The sequence below is a fragment of the Halichoeres trimaculatus genome, unplaced genomic scaffold (assembly GCF_033239565.1).
Source record: "Halichoeres trimaculatus isolate MK-OKI-2021-1 unplaced genomic scaffold, fHalTri1.1 fHalTri1_scaffold_14, whole genome shotgun sequence".
Taxonomy (NCBI): domain Eukaryota; kingdom Metazoa; phylum Chordata; class Actinopteri; order Labriformes; family Labridae; genus Halichoeres; species Halichoeres trimaculatus.
This window is the reverse complement of record NW_027437192.1, coordinates 11,855,323-11,870,734: the sequence shown is the minus strand read 5'-3', so window position 1 is coordinate 11,870,734 and position 15,412 is coordinate 11,855,323. Positions and strand designations below refer to the sequence as shown.

The window sequence follows — 15,412 nt, the reverse complement described above, 5'->3', positions numbered from 1 at the left end:
AAAACAGGAAGCTCAGGGAATAGACGTGCGTGCTTTCCCATCAGAATGAAACTTGAGAGTTATTGACCCTGGTATCATCAATGTATCATGTATTCTCATCCTCCAGTTGAAGCTTTTGTTGTATCAAAGTGTTAAGGAGCAATAAGTGTAGGGCCTATGTAAGCAAGTATGTTCCAGAAGTGTTGGTCTTTGATCTGTTGAGACTCACCTGAGATATGCAGAGTTTTTTTTTTCATAAGCTCTCTTCTTCAGCCTGTTATTCAACCATGAACCGTCAAAACTGTTGGACTACAAGATGCAGTGGGATTGTATCCGTGCCACTTAGCTTCAAAGACCTGGTATCTATTTGTCTTAAGGTCTGCCATCAGTCTTGTAGTTGGAGGCAGCATTAGCTTGCAGCCAGCCTGTGATATTTTTACACCCGTGTATCAATGTGTGTCTAAATTAAGCTCCTTCCGTTTCGTAATGCCTCATATTAACACAAGTATTGCCCTGCAGTGTATCATGCAGGCATCATTTGAAGTGATTCAACACGGCAGCTTAATTTATTGTATTTGTTGATTGAGGGGACTGGCTTGATGCTGGTGGTATTGATGGAGGTTTGGGGTGAGATAACACAACAAGTAGCCAAAGGTTTCTGGTCCTCTCATTATTTTTAAGCCATCAGCCTGGGTTAGTGTTGGTGTCAGTTGCTGATTCCTTGATGTAGACCCGCAGGGACTTCCCTCAGCACATTTGGTTCTGTTTTTGGCCGCCATGCCGCTGTAATTGGAGAGCGTCTCTGTGGCTGCCTTAAATGTTGTGGCACGTAAAGGCAGGAGTCAGGGGGTTACTAATAACAGGGCTAGTTAATAATTGGACTAACTTGGATGTGGGTTAAATAGGTGCAGGGTTTGATCTCTGCTTTTGTCTTTTGAAGATTGAAAATGGACTAAGTTTTAGAGGTGGGCTTTGTTAGTAAGTTATAATTGCAGCTGAACTCAGGTCAAAGATTTGGCTAACGTTGTACGGGACGGTTCAATTAAATGTAATGTGAACACACGTAAGATGCTCGTTTCCTCTTTCTAAATGCTTGAATTCATCATATTAAGAAGTGCAGAAAAGTAATTAGTATAATAAACACATCAAAGAGGCATCAGCAAAATTTGTCTTCTTTGCTTGGAGTGATTGTTGAATTGTACCACAAATTATAAAACAAACAGATGGAGTCACAGAGAAGGCACTGGGACCTCTCAGCTACATTTTGGCTGCTGAACTCTTAACTCTTCTTACATACAGAAAATAGTTTTACAGTATAATTACCTCCATCAAGAAGGTTATGTTTTGGGGAGAGTTTGTGTGTTTGTCTGAACAACATAACTCAAGAAGTAACAAACAGATCTTGGTGAAATTTTCAGGAAATATTCAAAATGGGATAAGGAAGAAGTGATTAAATTTTGGAGGTGATCTGGATCACCGTCTGGATCCAGGTTTTTTTTTTAAAGGATTCTTTTTCATTGGGAGATGGGCCGTTTTCATTATATGTGTGTATACTCCATAGAAATGGTCGGATTGCTTTGCAAAACAACACAAGACAAGGTCACAATAATTTCTGAATGATGTAAAAGTATGATCCAGATCCTGGCTATATTCTGGATACTAAACCTGCAACTAACACCACATTGTAGCAGACAGTCTGCTGAAAGGGAGTATAACATTAAAGTAGGACTTAAGTGTTGTTTGACAATCACAATATGCTTGGCGGAGGTCTGCACTCTCCGAGTGCTTTGCTAGATGATTGTATGCCAACGGGAAAATGTCATTTAAAAAAAAAAGACATTTTATCATTCTCCTGTGGCTTTTCAGTGGATGCTGCCATTGTTGCGTGCATTGATGCAAGGCAGAAGGATATACCTGCTCAAAACCTCTGTATAAAGCGAGTAGAAACATAGCTAGAGGGTCACCCAGATCATTTACGCCCTCTTATGTTTTGCTGGAGTATTGACATAATGACGGCAACAGCAACTGTGATGTAGAGTCTGAGCAGAGTCAACGGAAAGGCATTAACCAGACTTTGGGGCTTGAACTGTGGAATAAATTACCTCACAAGAATAACTGCTGTGTCTGAGTTCTGTGGTTACTTTTAAAGGCGTTCCTGTGATAAAGCACGGTCATAACATGTCTGTAGGCTGAAATGTATCCTGACAGCTGTGTCTCCTATGATTCCATCCTTCTTTCTCTCCATATAAGGTCACTTATTTTCTCTCTGGTCATATCCTTCATTTAGATGAACACTGCTAACCTTCAGGTGCTGCTGTTATACACAACGTTTATCACAGAGCCCATAACGGTTAATATTTTTTAATGCAGACTCATTAGAGAGTGGATATTGGCACACAGATAAGTGCTTATAATATTCCAGTTATAACCTGCTGTAGAAGGTAAAAAAACAAATTAATTAGTTGTTCATTAGCTGGATAAATGATTTAATGTCTTCTGTCAGCGTGTGTTTCTTTTGTGATACATCTCCAACATGATCAAATATTAATTTCTACTTCTCATTAAGCATGCTTATTCATATTTTTGTCCAGATCTTGATATGAGCTGTTTTTGTTGCCTGCAATGTTTCAGTTGTGAGAAATTGTGCTGGTATTGTCAGTAATTAAAAAAAAACACATTAATCACCTAACTTTGCCTCACCAACTGATCCAATATCATGCCATGCCAGGGAGTGAGTGAGCTGTAAAAGCAAGTCTCAAAATATTCCCAAGTCTAAGAAATCCAACACTGGTATTGCAACAACAGACTCAGGTTATGAATTGCTATTACAAACCTACACTCTGATTCTTTACAAAGTTTAATAAAAGTGTGAATAACTTATTGTATATGGCCCTCATAATTATTTGTGTTTCTCTTTTTCCCCTGCTCTCTGTCTATCCTTCTCTCTGCTGTCATTTCAGGGACTAGATGAGGAGGCATTAGTTGACCACGGAAAAACCAGCTTCACCACTCACACAAACTACGAAAGAGAAGATTTAGAAAGTAGGTATCAGACAGCTCATATTGAGTTCTATTTCTCGGGACCGTTTCCTTTTGAAGGCTCGCATGAAGTTGGAATCCCTTCATGACAGTCAACTTTTTCCTTTTCTATTCCTGCCAAAATGATTTTTCATCTTCAAACTAAGTTGATACACAAGGCCCAGTAACTTGAGACTAGAGCTGCCAGGACATAAAACTATATTACTTACAGTACAACATTCATTTTATTGATTTCATAAGAGTATCTGTCCCTCCCTGGACAAGTGAAGATGATGACCCCTGACTTAAAGGGGACATATCATGCTGATCCATGATTTAATACTTACATACGAAATAATAAAGTTGAAAACAAGACCTTTCACCCTGAATTTTCAAAAAATGAGATATTGTATTTTTTCTGATATCCTAGAACGAGATTTGATGCCTCTGAAAATAGGTCATTGACATTTGGCTTTGAGATTTTGACCTTCATGACAACACGAGGATCCTCTCTTTTTATTGGAGTAATCTGATAAAGCAGCTCCTCCTCTGCGAAGTCAGTTAGTCACACAACCGCCACTGAGGGATACACCCACCAAGAGCCGAGTATAAATAAAGCTCTCTACTAACTCTGGCTAACTTGACTGAGTGCTAACATAGTGACGAACTGACGGTAGAAGCGATCTTTAGACTACACTTTCAGCATGATGGATAAAACAGACAGAGAAAAGTGAAGGACCAGGATGGAGCCCTGTTATAGAAATAGTTTATTGGTGAAGTCTGCCTATATTTCCACGTATAAACTATACATGTTACAGTACTGGTTTGACTCACCACACTGAAGCGTCCTGAGATGATCTGTGTCCAGGTGGATTTTCTTCCTCCTGAGCTGCAGAACTGTCCGGGTCTGACTCGGGGTCCAATACAAAAGGACGTATCCTACACTCTGCCGTTTTATTAGTGCTATCAATGCCTTACGGTGAAGTTTTGGCAAACAGCAAACTCGCTCGGTCTGCTCCATTCATTGTGGTGATTTTGTAAATACTGCCATGCTGCAAAAACCGCCCCCTGGCTCTACCCCCTCCGCCCCTCTGATAGAACTGACCAATCAGAGCACAAAGGGCTGTGACGTTGCGAGGTTACTGGAGGTCATTCTGGAAATGGAGCGTTTCAACGAGATCTTCAGAATGGCCTAAAATGAGGATGTTGAGAACGCTATTGTGGGGAAATGAAGGAACTAAATGACTTGTACTGAGGGCAGAAATGCTTTACAGGCACCCTAGTCTGGCATAGTGAAAAGGAGAAACAAGCATGGTATGTCCCCTTTAAACTTAATACAGTATGCCAAAGTAACTAAAATCACTAGGTGGTGTAAGGATGGAAAGGTTTAGTGTGAGACCATGAACAGCTTACTGCTCTGATAGATACCAAGGTGGTCCAATGATCATGTCTTCAGCTTTTCCTCAGTCCATTTGTCTATTCTCTTCATTACGAATTCCAGAAACAAGATTTGTGTTGCTGTAGAAAGTGGTACAGGCTAGCTGGCTAGCTGACAACATTAGCTGAAAACTGCTATGTTCAGCTACTCCCCTGTACTATTTACTTGTTACACGGTGTCACCGGTAATACCATATGCTTCTTTTTAGATCATTTCATGTTTTAAGAAAGATGGTTATTGTTCTGACCAGTTATAGAGACAGCTTTACTTGAGACACTTGAAAGGGGAAAGTGATGAAGCGAATTGAAGTGATAAGAAATTAGCCACACCACAATCGTTGTCATCCCCACACTAAAGCCTTCACTGTTTTTTCTTCTCTCCTTTCCTCCAACCCAGCCCTCATTTTTTATGCTGACCTACTCTTTTCATCCTCCAATAATATCTCACTCTTTCCTTCCTCACACCCCTTTAGCGTGCAGCTTTCTGTTGGTCTAAGCTGACTGTTTTTTTCCACACTCTTTCATCTCATCTGTTTCCTCCCTTTCCCTCTTCCTCCATCTCACTTTCTCTCCATCTGTTCAAGCCCGTGCGGATGTCGCTCATGCCTTCCTCTGAGCGCTGCGTCTCCGTTTCACTCCCGGGTTCCCTCTCAAATCAGAGAGCGATGACTCATCTGTGAAAAATGACTATTGGTAGAGAATGTAGGGCAAAGTGGGGCGTTTACGTCTCAGAACACGGTTCCTGTGTGGCAGGAACAATAATGAGGGGAAGTGGATGAAACACTGAGGGGGAACTGAGGGGTGAAAAGTTAAGTGTTTTACTGAGGCTTCCATCAAGTAGGTTATCTGGATCACCAAAAAGAAATGTAAAAACATATTAGAGCACACTTATTTCTCGGACGTTATCTCTTACATTTGAATCTTCTAGTTTTCCAAATAAAAAGAAGTTATACATAAAAAGTGTTTAATTTGTACTTTTTGTTTTCTCCAGGTCACAGAGCCGTTTACGTAGGTGTCCATGTTCCCCTTGGAAGGGAAAGCAAACGGAGGCATCGTCACCGAGGACACAAACACCATCGAAAGAAGAAAGAAAAAGACAGCGAGGAAGGAAAGGATGATGGAAGAGAATCCCCTTCTTATGGTTGTAAATCATTTCTAAGATGCCTTTTATTTGCTGCCTAACCAATGTTTTTTAAATTCTATTTCTGTCTCTAAATCCTTTTCTCTGGTGTTTTTCCATCTCACTGTTTATGTCTACCTTTAAAATCCTTCCACTGTGGTTATTCACACACCCACGGGACACAGACAATAAACAGACTCTTCCTAAAATCCAGTAGAGACAGACCTGGCTTAAATTTGATCTACCTTTCAGCGTCTTTTTATTGGTGGGGTTTATTGCCTGTTGGTATAAATGGAAAATGTATTTTACTGACAAATTTGGATGTACACAAAAAGCTAGAGCCAGTACATATCTGTTGTCACTTGCAGCCTTGTTAACAGAGAAGTAACAGGAAAGTAGGGAGTGAAAGGTGTTTATTAGATTTGGATCCTCTCCTTCTTTAACAATGCATAAATTTCCAGGTTAAAGCACGACCCTGTTAAAGCCCTCTGTGTGTGTCAGCCCTGAACAGTTCTGAATAAAACATTTAGCTCTTAAAGGCATTAAAGGCCACTGGGTACCTGCTTCTGACGCTGATTGAAGGCTATGACATTTTACACATTTGTGTGTGAAGCTGCTGAATCACTGCAGCAGCGAGACTCAAATACACCCGAACGATACTATAAGAGCATTGAGGGTTTACAACAACACTATGAACCTATTGTCGGTGTTTCATTCTATTCATTAAGGAATCAGAGCATCTTAGAGGAAAAGACACATATTCTGCTGCACTTTCCTCATCTAGACACTTTGGTCTGGAGGAAAATTTATTTTTATATACCATGGAGAAACGCCCGCATTTCCTGTTCAAGCTATGGATTTGGTGTGATAAAGACAGAGACTTGTGAAGTATGTGTTTTGCAGTGTTGGAAAGTATTCCCCTTTTTAAGTTCTTTAAAGAGGGGGTATCATCTCTTTTTTCAGCTTTATACTGACCCACTGTAGAAGCTTTGCATGATTTACAGCTCTGAAAAGTCCTGTTTTTCTCACACTGGTGTTTTAAAAAGACAAGTATTTCAGCCTTTATCTGAAACGCTTGGTTTAGTTGCTGTCTCTTTGAGGCCCCCTGCTCCGCAAACCCGCTTTCTTCTGATTGGCCAACCCACAAGGAAAAGAGCTATGGGCAGATCTTTGTGTTTGAGGCCTGCCTATTTGAATGTGTGTTATACCACTTAAGAGATCCTTATGCAATGATTTCATGATTTCAAGAGGTCTCATGTATATCTTGTGGAGATCTGGTGCTAAATTTAGAATGGACGATTTTCAGCAGTTCACAAACTGACTCTGGGATTTGGTTTGAAAATTTTCATAGGTTAATTAACTTGTATCCATGTTTAAAATGTGAAAGAGCACGTAACCCCCCCCCCCCCCCGTTTAACAGCTTGCTTGAAGATGTCATAGCTTTTCCCACACTCCCCTAATGTGACAGAAGTTATAGTAGTAGTAGTTGATTATGTATCTGATGAAATGCTGATTTTATGTGTCTGTGGTTTGGCTAATTCATGACAAACTTTCTATCAAAGTCATTATTTTCACGATTGTGTTAGAAAAAAAAATCTTTAGGGTTAAAGAAAGGGTGTCATGTTTGCTATATTTAATGCCTGGAACATCACCAAGGCTAAGGTATGAAGTTATTAGAGGCAGGAAGGTCAGTATGCGATGAGCTCACAGGTTCATATACAAACCTGACCTCCACACAGTGTACCTCTGAGCTATTTGAACACAACACTCTTAGGGCTTTTTTGCTTCCAGTCATTAAATTTCATTTCTTCCTCTTTAGGGCAAACTCCAATATCTCCCTTGTTTCTGTAAAGTCTGAACTTTTATTCAACCAGACCTAAAAAGAAAATTGCTGGGAAGCACTCAAGTTTGAGAATCCCTTCATGCATATTTCTGCTCAGGATTTGTTAGTCAAGCTTGCAGATTTGTTTTCTATTCAGCCATATAAAACAGTAATACCAGCAACACACACAACTCTCTTTCTCTCAAACATAGCTTAAAGAGTTATGGTTCATCCCCCTAAGTCTCTTTTTTTAATGTAATCAGATTGTATCTCTTCCTTTGTGAAGGATTTTCCATATCTGAATTCACAGAAAAAGTGTGACTATCAGGAGTACATTGTGGTCCATAATAAAAACATTGCTAAACTGACCTTTGGCTTTTTCTCGCTCTTTGTGCAGACACACCATCCCAGCGGGTCCAGTTCATTCTGGGTACAGAAGACGATGACCTGGAGCATGTCCCTCATGATCTTTTTACTGAGCTGGATGAACTCTCATTCAGAGATGGCAGTGCCACTGAATGGAGGGAGACTGCCAGGTCAGATGGCATCTTTGTCTTGAGAGCTATGTCAGATAAAGCAATGTCGTATGGTCTGCTTTTGCACTAATGTTCACTTTTTAGGGGTTAAATGAACTGTGTTCTAGCTGTGTTGCAAACATGGACTTAAAAGCTTGATTAGGTGTTTTTTTCAAGTTATCCGTCACATATTCTCGAAACATTTCAGTGGAATCTGTCTAATTCCAGGACTTGTCATTTGAGTCTCATCTTTTAGCAGAAGTATTGTACACTGCAAAAACTGAAATCTTATCAAGTGTTTTTGTCTTATTTTCAGTAGAAAATTCCTTTTCAGACTCAATATGAGCCAAATTCACATGACCAATCCAGAAAAATATCTTGTTTAAAGTTATTTAAGGACCAAAATGAGGTCTGAATTGCTCGTAACCAGTAAACAAATCTGCCAATGGAACAAGAGAAAAGTTACTTGTATTAAGACATTGTTCTAGTCTCAAGGAAATTTTCAAGCAATTTTTTCTTGTTCCATTGGTAGATTTTTTAACTGGTTAAAAGCCATTCAAACCTCATTTTTGTACTCTGATAACTTCAAACAAGACATTTTTCTGGATTGATAAGTTGAAAGTGGCTCATATCGAGTATATTAAGACAATTTTTACTTAATAAAAGACAAAAACACTTGATAAGATTTCAGTTTTTTGCAGTGTACAGTTTGGCCCGTACCAGGGAGCTTTATGAAAAAGTGCAGAAATACAGATGAAAAAAACATAGAGCACTGACAGAAGGCTCCGTCCTGATCCGGATCTGTATGTAACATTGAGCGTAAATGGGCCTTTATTATTCTGTCCCTCTGTTACCACCGTAGCCTCACACTGGTGTTTGAGAAAATCTTTATTTTAGTCTCTGACGCTCTATTTTATTTTAGCTGCTGTCTGTTTATAACTCTCTACTCTGAGAACCCTCTTCCTTCTGATCGGCCAGCCCTCTGGAGGCAGGAATTTCTACAACATAAGAAAAAGTAGCACTTTGAATAGCTGCTTGTTTATGAATCCTTATGAACAAGTATTTTCACAAATCTGTCCTTTTTTATTTTTTTATTCATTCATTTTAATTCCTTATGGGAAATAACTCCAAATAACAGCAAGGTCTGACTTTGAAGATCTGATGTCTGTGGCTGCCAAAAGCTGCCACATCGCTCCTTCTATTTCTCAAATCTGTAGTACAGTACTGATGTGAAAGAACACAGGCTCTCACAGCCTTGGGTTACATAACTTCAACAGGGTTATTTCACAAAGATTTCTAAGTTCAAAGTTGTAACTTTGAAACAGCTTGGCGTGTATTTTAGAATAGGTTTGAAGAGATACTGCTTTAGTTTGTTTTCTGCTAGAAAGTTCTCCTTGAACTGTAATACAACTGTTTTCTGGTCCATATAGGTCAATACAGGTCTGAGTGTGTGTGTGTTTTGATGTGCAGGTGGTTGAAGTTTGAAGAGGACGTAGAAGATGGTGGGGAGAGGTGGAGTAAACCCTACGTGGCTACGTTGTCACTACACAGCTTATTTGAGCTGCGGAGCTGCATACTCAATGGCACAGTCATGCTGGATATGAGGGCCAACAGTATTGAGGAAATTGCAGGTGAAATAAAAAAAAAACATGTTGACTGACCCAGAAATCTTTGTTTCAGGTGTTAACTTTTTTTAATTTCCTCTTTTGTTCATGTCTCTACTCGTGCTGTTTCCTCTCTCAGACATGTTAATAGACAGCATGGTGGCATCTGGCCAGCTGAGGGAGGACTTGCGCGACAAGGTGCGGGAAGCCATGCTGAAGAAACACCACCACCAGAATGAGAGAAAGCTCAGCAACCGCATCCCTCTAGTGCGCTCCATTGCTGACATAGGCAAGAAACATTCTGACCCACTCTTGCTTGAAAGAAACGGTGAGATCCTACTATGCGCTCGCATTTCTTTTTCCTCCATATTTTCCACCACTGGGGAGCTGTTCCTAAAAAATCCACTGTTCAAATCCCTCAATGGCAGCGTAGAAGGTGGATGGTAAAAAGTGAGTAAAATCTAGAGAATGATCTACATAGAAACAGTCATCCCCTTAGTGAAAGAGAAATCTGGGTGCTAATGACTGTGCTAACCCGTATGGCTGGCCTGGCTTGGGTTTTGGATTAATGATTGTTTTTACTCCTTAGGGTGACACGCAGGAAATATTGCTTTACCTGCAACCAGAGTCAGCATTGTTTGTTCTTTTGACTGGGCATGCCCGCAGTGGTGTTAATGTATGGTGTGCATTTCTGATCTAAGAGTCATAAGAACAAAAGAATTGTCGAATTCTCTACTTCTCTGCTTGTGTTTCTGCCAGGCTTGCATTTTCATATCATTAAACCTGAGACACAGGTGTGAAAGGTCAAACATGAATATTTTATGTCCATGGTTGGGGATGGTGATACTTGCAGAGTGAACGATGTGTGTCTGTCTAAGCAGGATATATGACTGGTCTGTTGGTGTAGAGCACACGTTTGCACTGACATCGTGCTAACTCATCCTCTCCTGCATGCAGGCCTCTCTGAACTCTTGAGTTTTGCTTTGATCAGTCTCGTTGCGTGATTGGTTTGTTTGGAGATGAATGAGACAAGTTCTTTGGCCCTCGTGGACCCTCCTACATGCCTCACTGAATCATTCTCAGTGTCTTCTGCACACAGCCATGCTTTCGCTCACGTATATGCAAGCACGAATCTCTCTAACTACACCTCTGCCACGCTCTTGCTGCCCACCCCTTTCCGGCTGTGTCCCCTCTCCTGATACCATCTCTGTGATGTACTCCTACTTCGTGTGTTTTTCTACTCTGCTCCATCCCTTATTCCTTTCCCTCCTTTTCTCTCCCCCTTTTCTTCTCCTCTTTGTGCATTTGTTTCCCCTGTTAGGAGAGGGCCTGTCCTCTTCACGTCTCTCCCTCCACAAGCCGGGGGCGGCCTCCTCTGTCTCCAACCTCTACCAGAGACAAGAGTCCAAGGTCTCCGTTCTGCTCAACCATCTCCTGCCCTCTTCTTCCTCCAACACTGGGCCCTCCTTTGGCTCATCCTCCCCCACCACCCCTCAAAGTACCCCCACTCCCTCCCGCTCCCACAGCGCAGGCCCCGGCCCTCAAGGTATTCCTGAGGTGGTGGTATCTCCCCCCGAGGATGACGACCCTCCAAACTCGGCAGAGGACGAGGCGGCATCGCCACATTTCGTTCGGAGAGCATCCTCGGCATCCCAGGCTCTCGAGCTGCTGCCCTTAGAAGGCAAATATCAGTGTAGCCTGCCAGTGTGAGTCACGGCTTGAACAGAGAACACTAGCACTAGCATGAGCTCTGCCTCCCGTTAACTTCCAACCCTCCCCACCTGCGGCCATCTCATTTTTAGCTCACAGCAAGGCTCACAAGCTAAGACGCTACTCCTTCTGTTTTTTATCCACAAAGTTTTTCTAACGTCTCCTTCTTCCACCCCATGACTCTTGCTTTTCTCCTTACCTTGTTTCAATCCCTCCTTCTAACATCTTTCTGCATTTTAACCTCTCTACCCTTCTTTCTACCATATGACCTTTTACTTCTTTCACATTTTCAAGACATTTCTTAGCATCTGTGCCTTGCTTGGCACTGTCCCCTTCACACCTCCTTCCTCGTGGATGCATGGCTGTCTTCTTAGATACTTCGCCCCAGAATGCATCTTGTGTCCTGTAATGTTTTATTTCCACTTACAAAAAACCCATCTCGCTCGTCTTAGTTCATGGCTTGAGGATCACTTAGATACAGATCAGAATCTTAATCAATTAGTCTGGATGTCTGCTTGTGTTATTCAATGTATGTGTGAGGCAAAATATGCAGCTGCACGGTATAAGAGCCTTTGAACCAAATACATACAGCCAGTCCAGATTACACAGCCATATATAACTTCACAGTGAAGATATCTCATGCATCACGTCTTCCCACACATTTTCTCGGTCTTTTATTGTTTTTGTACAAATTTAGACGAATGAAATATTAGGTTTCTGTTTTGACGACACTCAGGAGGTAGAATTTGCACGGCATCAGCCTGATATGAGTCATCAACACAATATGAACATTAGAGTGCACTTTGAGGTTACGGTGCTCCCTTATAACGTGGCCTAGATTTTACTCTGCATGCACTGCTTTGGTGTGGATCTTGTTAGCAGGAAAAAGCAAGGGACTCATTAGTTTTGCGGCCCTCTGCTGTTCAATCTGTTCACAGAAATAGGTTTCTTCTGAAGGCCTTTTTTTATAGGTAGTACACTGAGAGCACAAGTCATGATAATGCAAAGGACTGAAAGTTCTGGACGGATTTATCCCAGTTTTGATTTCCTTATATTTTTGTTATACGATGTAGAGGCTTTCGAGATAAGTCTCAGATCTTGTCATTTGTAAGAGTTTAATCCCCATGTGACCTCTCTATTTTAAAGAGACATGGATATCTTGCGCCTTGTCTTTTCCATCCCATCATTTGGCACCCATACTCTTCCTCCTCATCAATTACTAAGTATAAACATTCTTTTACCCTATTGAGTGAGGTAGTGGGGGCAGCTTGTGCCAGCAGCATAGCTAAATATAAGCCAGAGACCAGGGTGGCTCTTTCGTACTGTATGTACTATCATTTTGGCAACTACAGTGACTTTTCCTCCCTCTCAGTCTAAAACCAAACCTTATCAGTTTATTATTAGACCTTGTGTGCGTATGAATGTGTGATTATGTGTTTGAAATGGAGCAATTCCCATGGCGAAATAAAGTATGGACCTTTTAGTACTAGCAATCATTTGGTGGGAGCTGAATCTGAAAGGTTGGGGTGGTCTGATTATAGCTGACAAGCTTCTGTAATTGTACCCCCTGCAAGGAAAATACACAGAATTTCCCAAGAGGCATGTGCCTTGCCTTCAGAGTGTGGGTTATTACTCAGAAAAGAGTTTAAGCAGTCATTATTACTGCTGAATAACAGTGCATCTGTGCAGTTTGACAGCCCTGATTTTAAACTGCAGTTTAACTGATTATTATACAGAGATACATACTCAGACAGGAAAGTCCCCTAAATATGCCATTCTGGGTAAATTTTGGGATTCAAGCAACAGACTTGCTTTCAGGTTGAACTAAAGGATGCTGTCTCTCCCCGTCGGGGTTGTCTATCCCATAACTACCTCCTAACCATACATTTATCCTTCAGTTACGTAGCTAAAGATACAAACACATTGGCAAATAATTGTATTTAAAAGATGAATTTGTTGATTTAAAATGATTCATGAATACAGATTTTAAAACGTATTCCAAGTGATTTGACGGCAGTAGTGCTCCACTGTTGTCACTAGGGTTGCTGGACAGTGTCCACTATTTAACATCCATGTTGTTTAACCATAGACTGCATAAAACATGGACGTAGCCTCCGCAACATCACCCGTCTGTTCCTGTAACCGTGAAATGAAGCCAATCTGCGGACGCAGCCACACTTAATATGACGCTGGCTGTAAGTTTCCTTTCGAACAGCTACAGGCCGCCTGACAGTCATGTGACCCAAGCTATGTCTCTGATATGACAATCAAACAATCCTAATAACTTCTAAACCCCGGAGTTAAAAAACATTTACTCACCGATAGTAAAATCAGCCTTTAAGACCCAAGCCGTTATTGGAACCAGGCTGTAAAAATGCTTTTTAATGCTGCAAAAGTCTGTTTTTATGGCTTCCAGTCTTTCTGCAGACAGCCTCAAGCGGATTCTCGTAGAACAGCAACTTTTAGCACTTCTGCATAGGCCTCATTTTTACCAAGCGGAAGTTGCCCCTTGTGTTTAGCCTGTTGAATTGTAATATATACAGATATAAAACTAAACTAGGACTTATCCCTGAAGACCTCTGCTGTGTTTCAACAGCTCTTATAAACCCTATGTCCACTGACATTTTCAACTGAAGGTCTCCAGTTTGCAGGGTCACTCATCAAACCGTAACACCAGGAGCTGATAGAAACGCATTCACACTATCAGGCTCTAAGGAGACGATTATTTAGGAATTATTAAACCCAAGTGAATCACCACTGTGTGTGCAGTTATTGTAAATGGAGAGTGCAATAAAATCAGCAACGTTCAGCTTTCAAGCGCCACCTCCCAAAGTCCCTGTAAATCTGGAAGTACTACCCCTCAGGTAGGGATGTTTTCAGGGGTTAATTTGCCATCCCAGTACTACATTTGCTTTAGACAGTCAAAATGCATGTAGTTCCAAGGGAAAAGTTTTGTGGGGAGGTGCAGCTCAACATGATGCTAACAGAAGCAGTTATACCTGACCTTTTGGTCTGTAGTGTTAACAAGCAGACGCTGAACTCTCTGAACTCTTTTCCGTGGTTTGAATGCGTGCAGGGAATCCCTGTTGCAAACACTTCCTGTTAATCTTTCAGTTTAAGAGCTTCAAAACATAAATCCTTCTTGTCTTTTAACTTAAATTTTTTCTTCTGTTTGTACTTTTTTTATAATTGAAATTAAATTATAATTGTTTCCTTATATAATCTGTGTATTTATACGACTTCCAGCAATCTTCATGTTTTTCTATTCTCGGACAGCATTGTGTATAATTTGTAGCACTTAATTACTTTAAATAACATAAACATAAATCATTCTATTTCTGTAGAAATACCCCAAAGCCTGCTACCCCACACATGAGTCAGATAAACAGTGTAAACTCAGTTATTTATGTTAGTATTTGCATATGAATAAGTCAGCACAGCTCCACTGTTTAAATGGCGAGTATGGGGGAGCATTCCAGGGCTTAGCCTTCCTGAATGAAGTGTGTTGGCGGACGCAACCTAAGCTAATCCCCCCCTTATTCCAAGAGGCTTTATCGGGTATGTGAGCAATCATGCTCCTGTTCAGCAGTCACAGCTACCCAGCATTCACTGGGGTTACTTTAGAGTACAATTCAAGGGTATGGATCACAAATTTTTGCAAGTACAAATCGCGTGCTCTCGTTTTGATTTGTAATGACATATGAACAGGTGGCATATTTCTAATTTTTTGTTTTTTTCATTGTGGAGGTTGGCTTGGTTATTTCCTGAGAAATGTGTCAATGTGGAAAATAAGTGAAAGAAAACCTGGTAAAAGAAGTGTTACTCTGAATTTCAGAGGATAGTATGCAATATGCTATCCTTGGATTCAAATGCATCGCTCCCTCATTTCATCTCCCACTCTCATGTCACCTCAAGTGCTAGCGTTTCCTGGATCTGGTATGGCTCAAATCAAATAAGCAAATGTTGAAGTGTGCAGCCAATTACACTCTGAAATAAGGTGCTGAAGTGCTGGAATCTGAGGAAGGTGAACTGTCAGGCATATCAAATGCATCCTCTCACCTTAAACTCAAAGCTGACGATGTTCAGGCTTAGCAGAGCTGAGTCAAGTGCCAAAATAATGAGCTCAACAGACGAGGAGCAAACCAGCATTTGTCAAATATGTCCTGCTCCCTGTGGAGAGACGTCAGTGTTCCAGCAGTTCTCTACC

At 41.0% G+C, this 15,412-nt stretch overlaps 1 protein-coding gene across 8 annotated transcripts in view; it reads left to right on the top strand.

The window, feature by feature from the left end:
* Positions 1-15,412, top strand: part of LOC141803457 (sodium bicarbonate cotransporter 3-like) — a 49,319-nt gene that overhangs the window by 16,837 nt on the left and 17,070 nt on the right. For 4 of the 8 annotated variants that reach the window (XM_074687497.1, XM_074687500.1, XM_074687495.1 and 1 more), the window contains exons 2-7: positions 2,940-3,021; positions 5,426-5,575; positions 7,774-7,912; positions 9,362-9,522; positions 9,635-9,823; positions 10,817-11,176. In XM_074687497.1, coding sequence (XP_074543598.1) covers positions 2,940-3,021; positions 5,426-5,575; positions 7,774-7,912; positions 9,362-9,522; positions 9,635-9,823; positions 10,817-11,176 — 1,081 coding nt within the window. Of the gene's footprint in view, positions 1-2,939; positions 3,022-5,425; positions 5,576-7,773; positions 7,913-9,361; positions 9,523-9,634; positions 9,824-9,928; positions 9,946-10,816; positions 11,177-15,412 lie in introns of those variants that run through there. The other 4 variants (XM_074687502.1, XM_074687501.1, XM_074687498.1 and 1 more) reach the window with 3 other exon arrangements.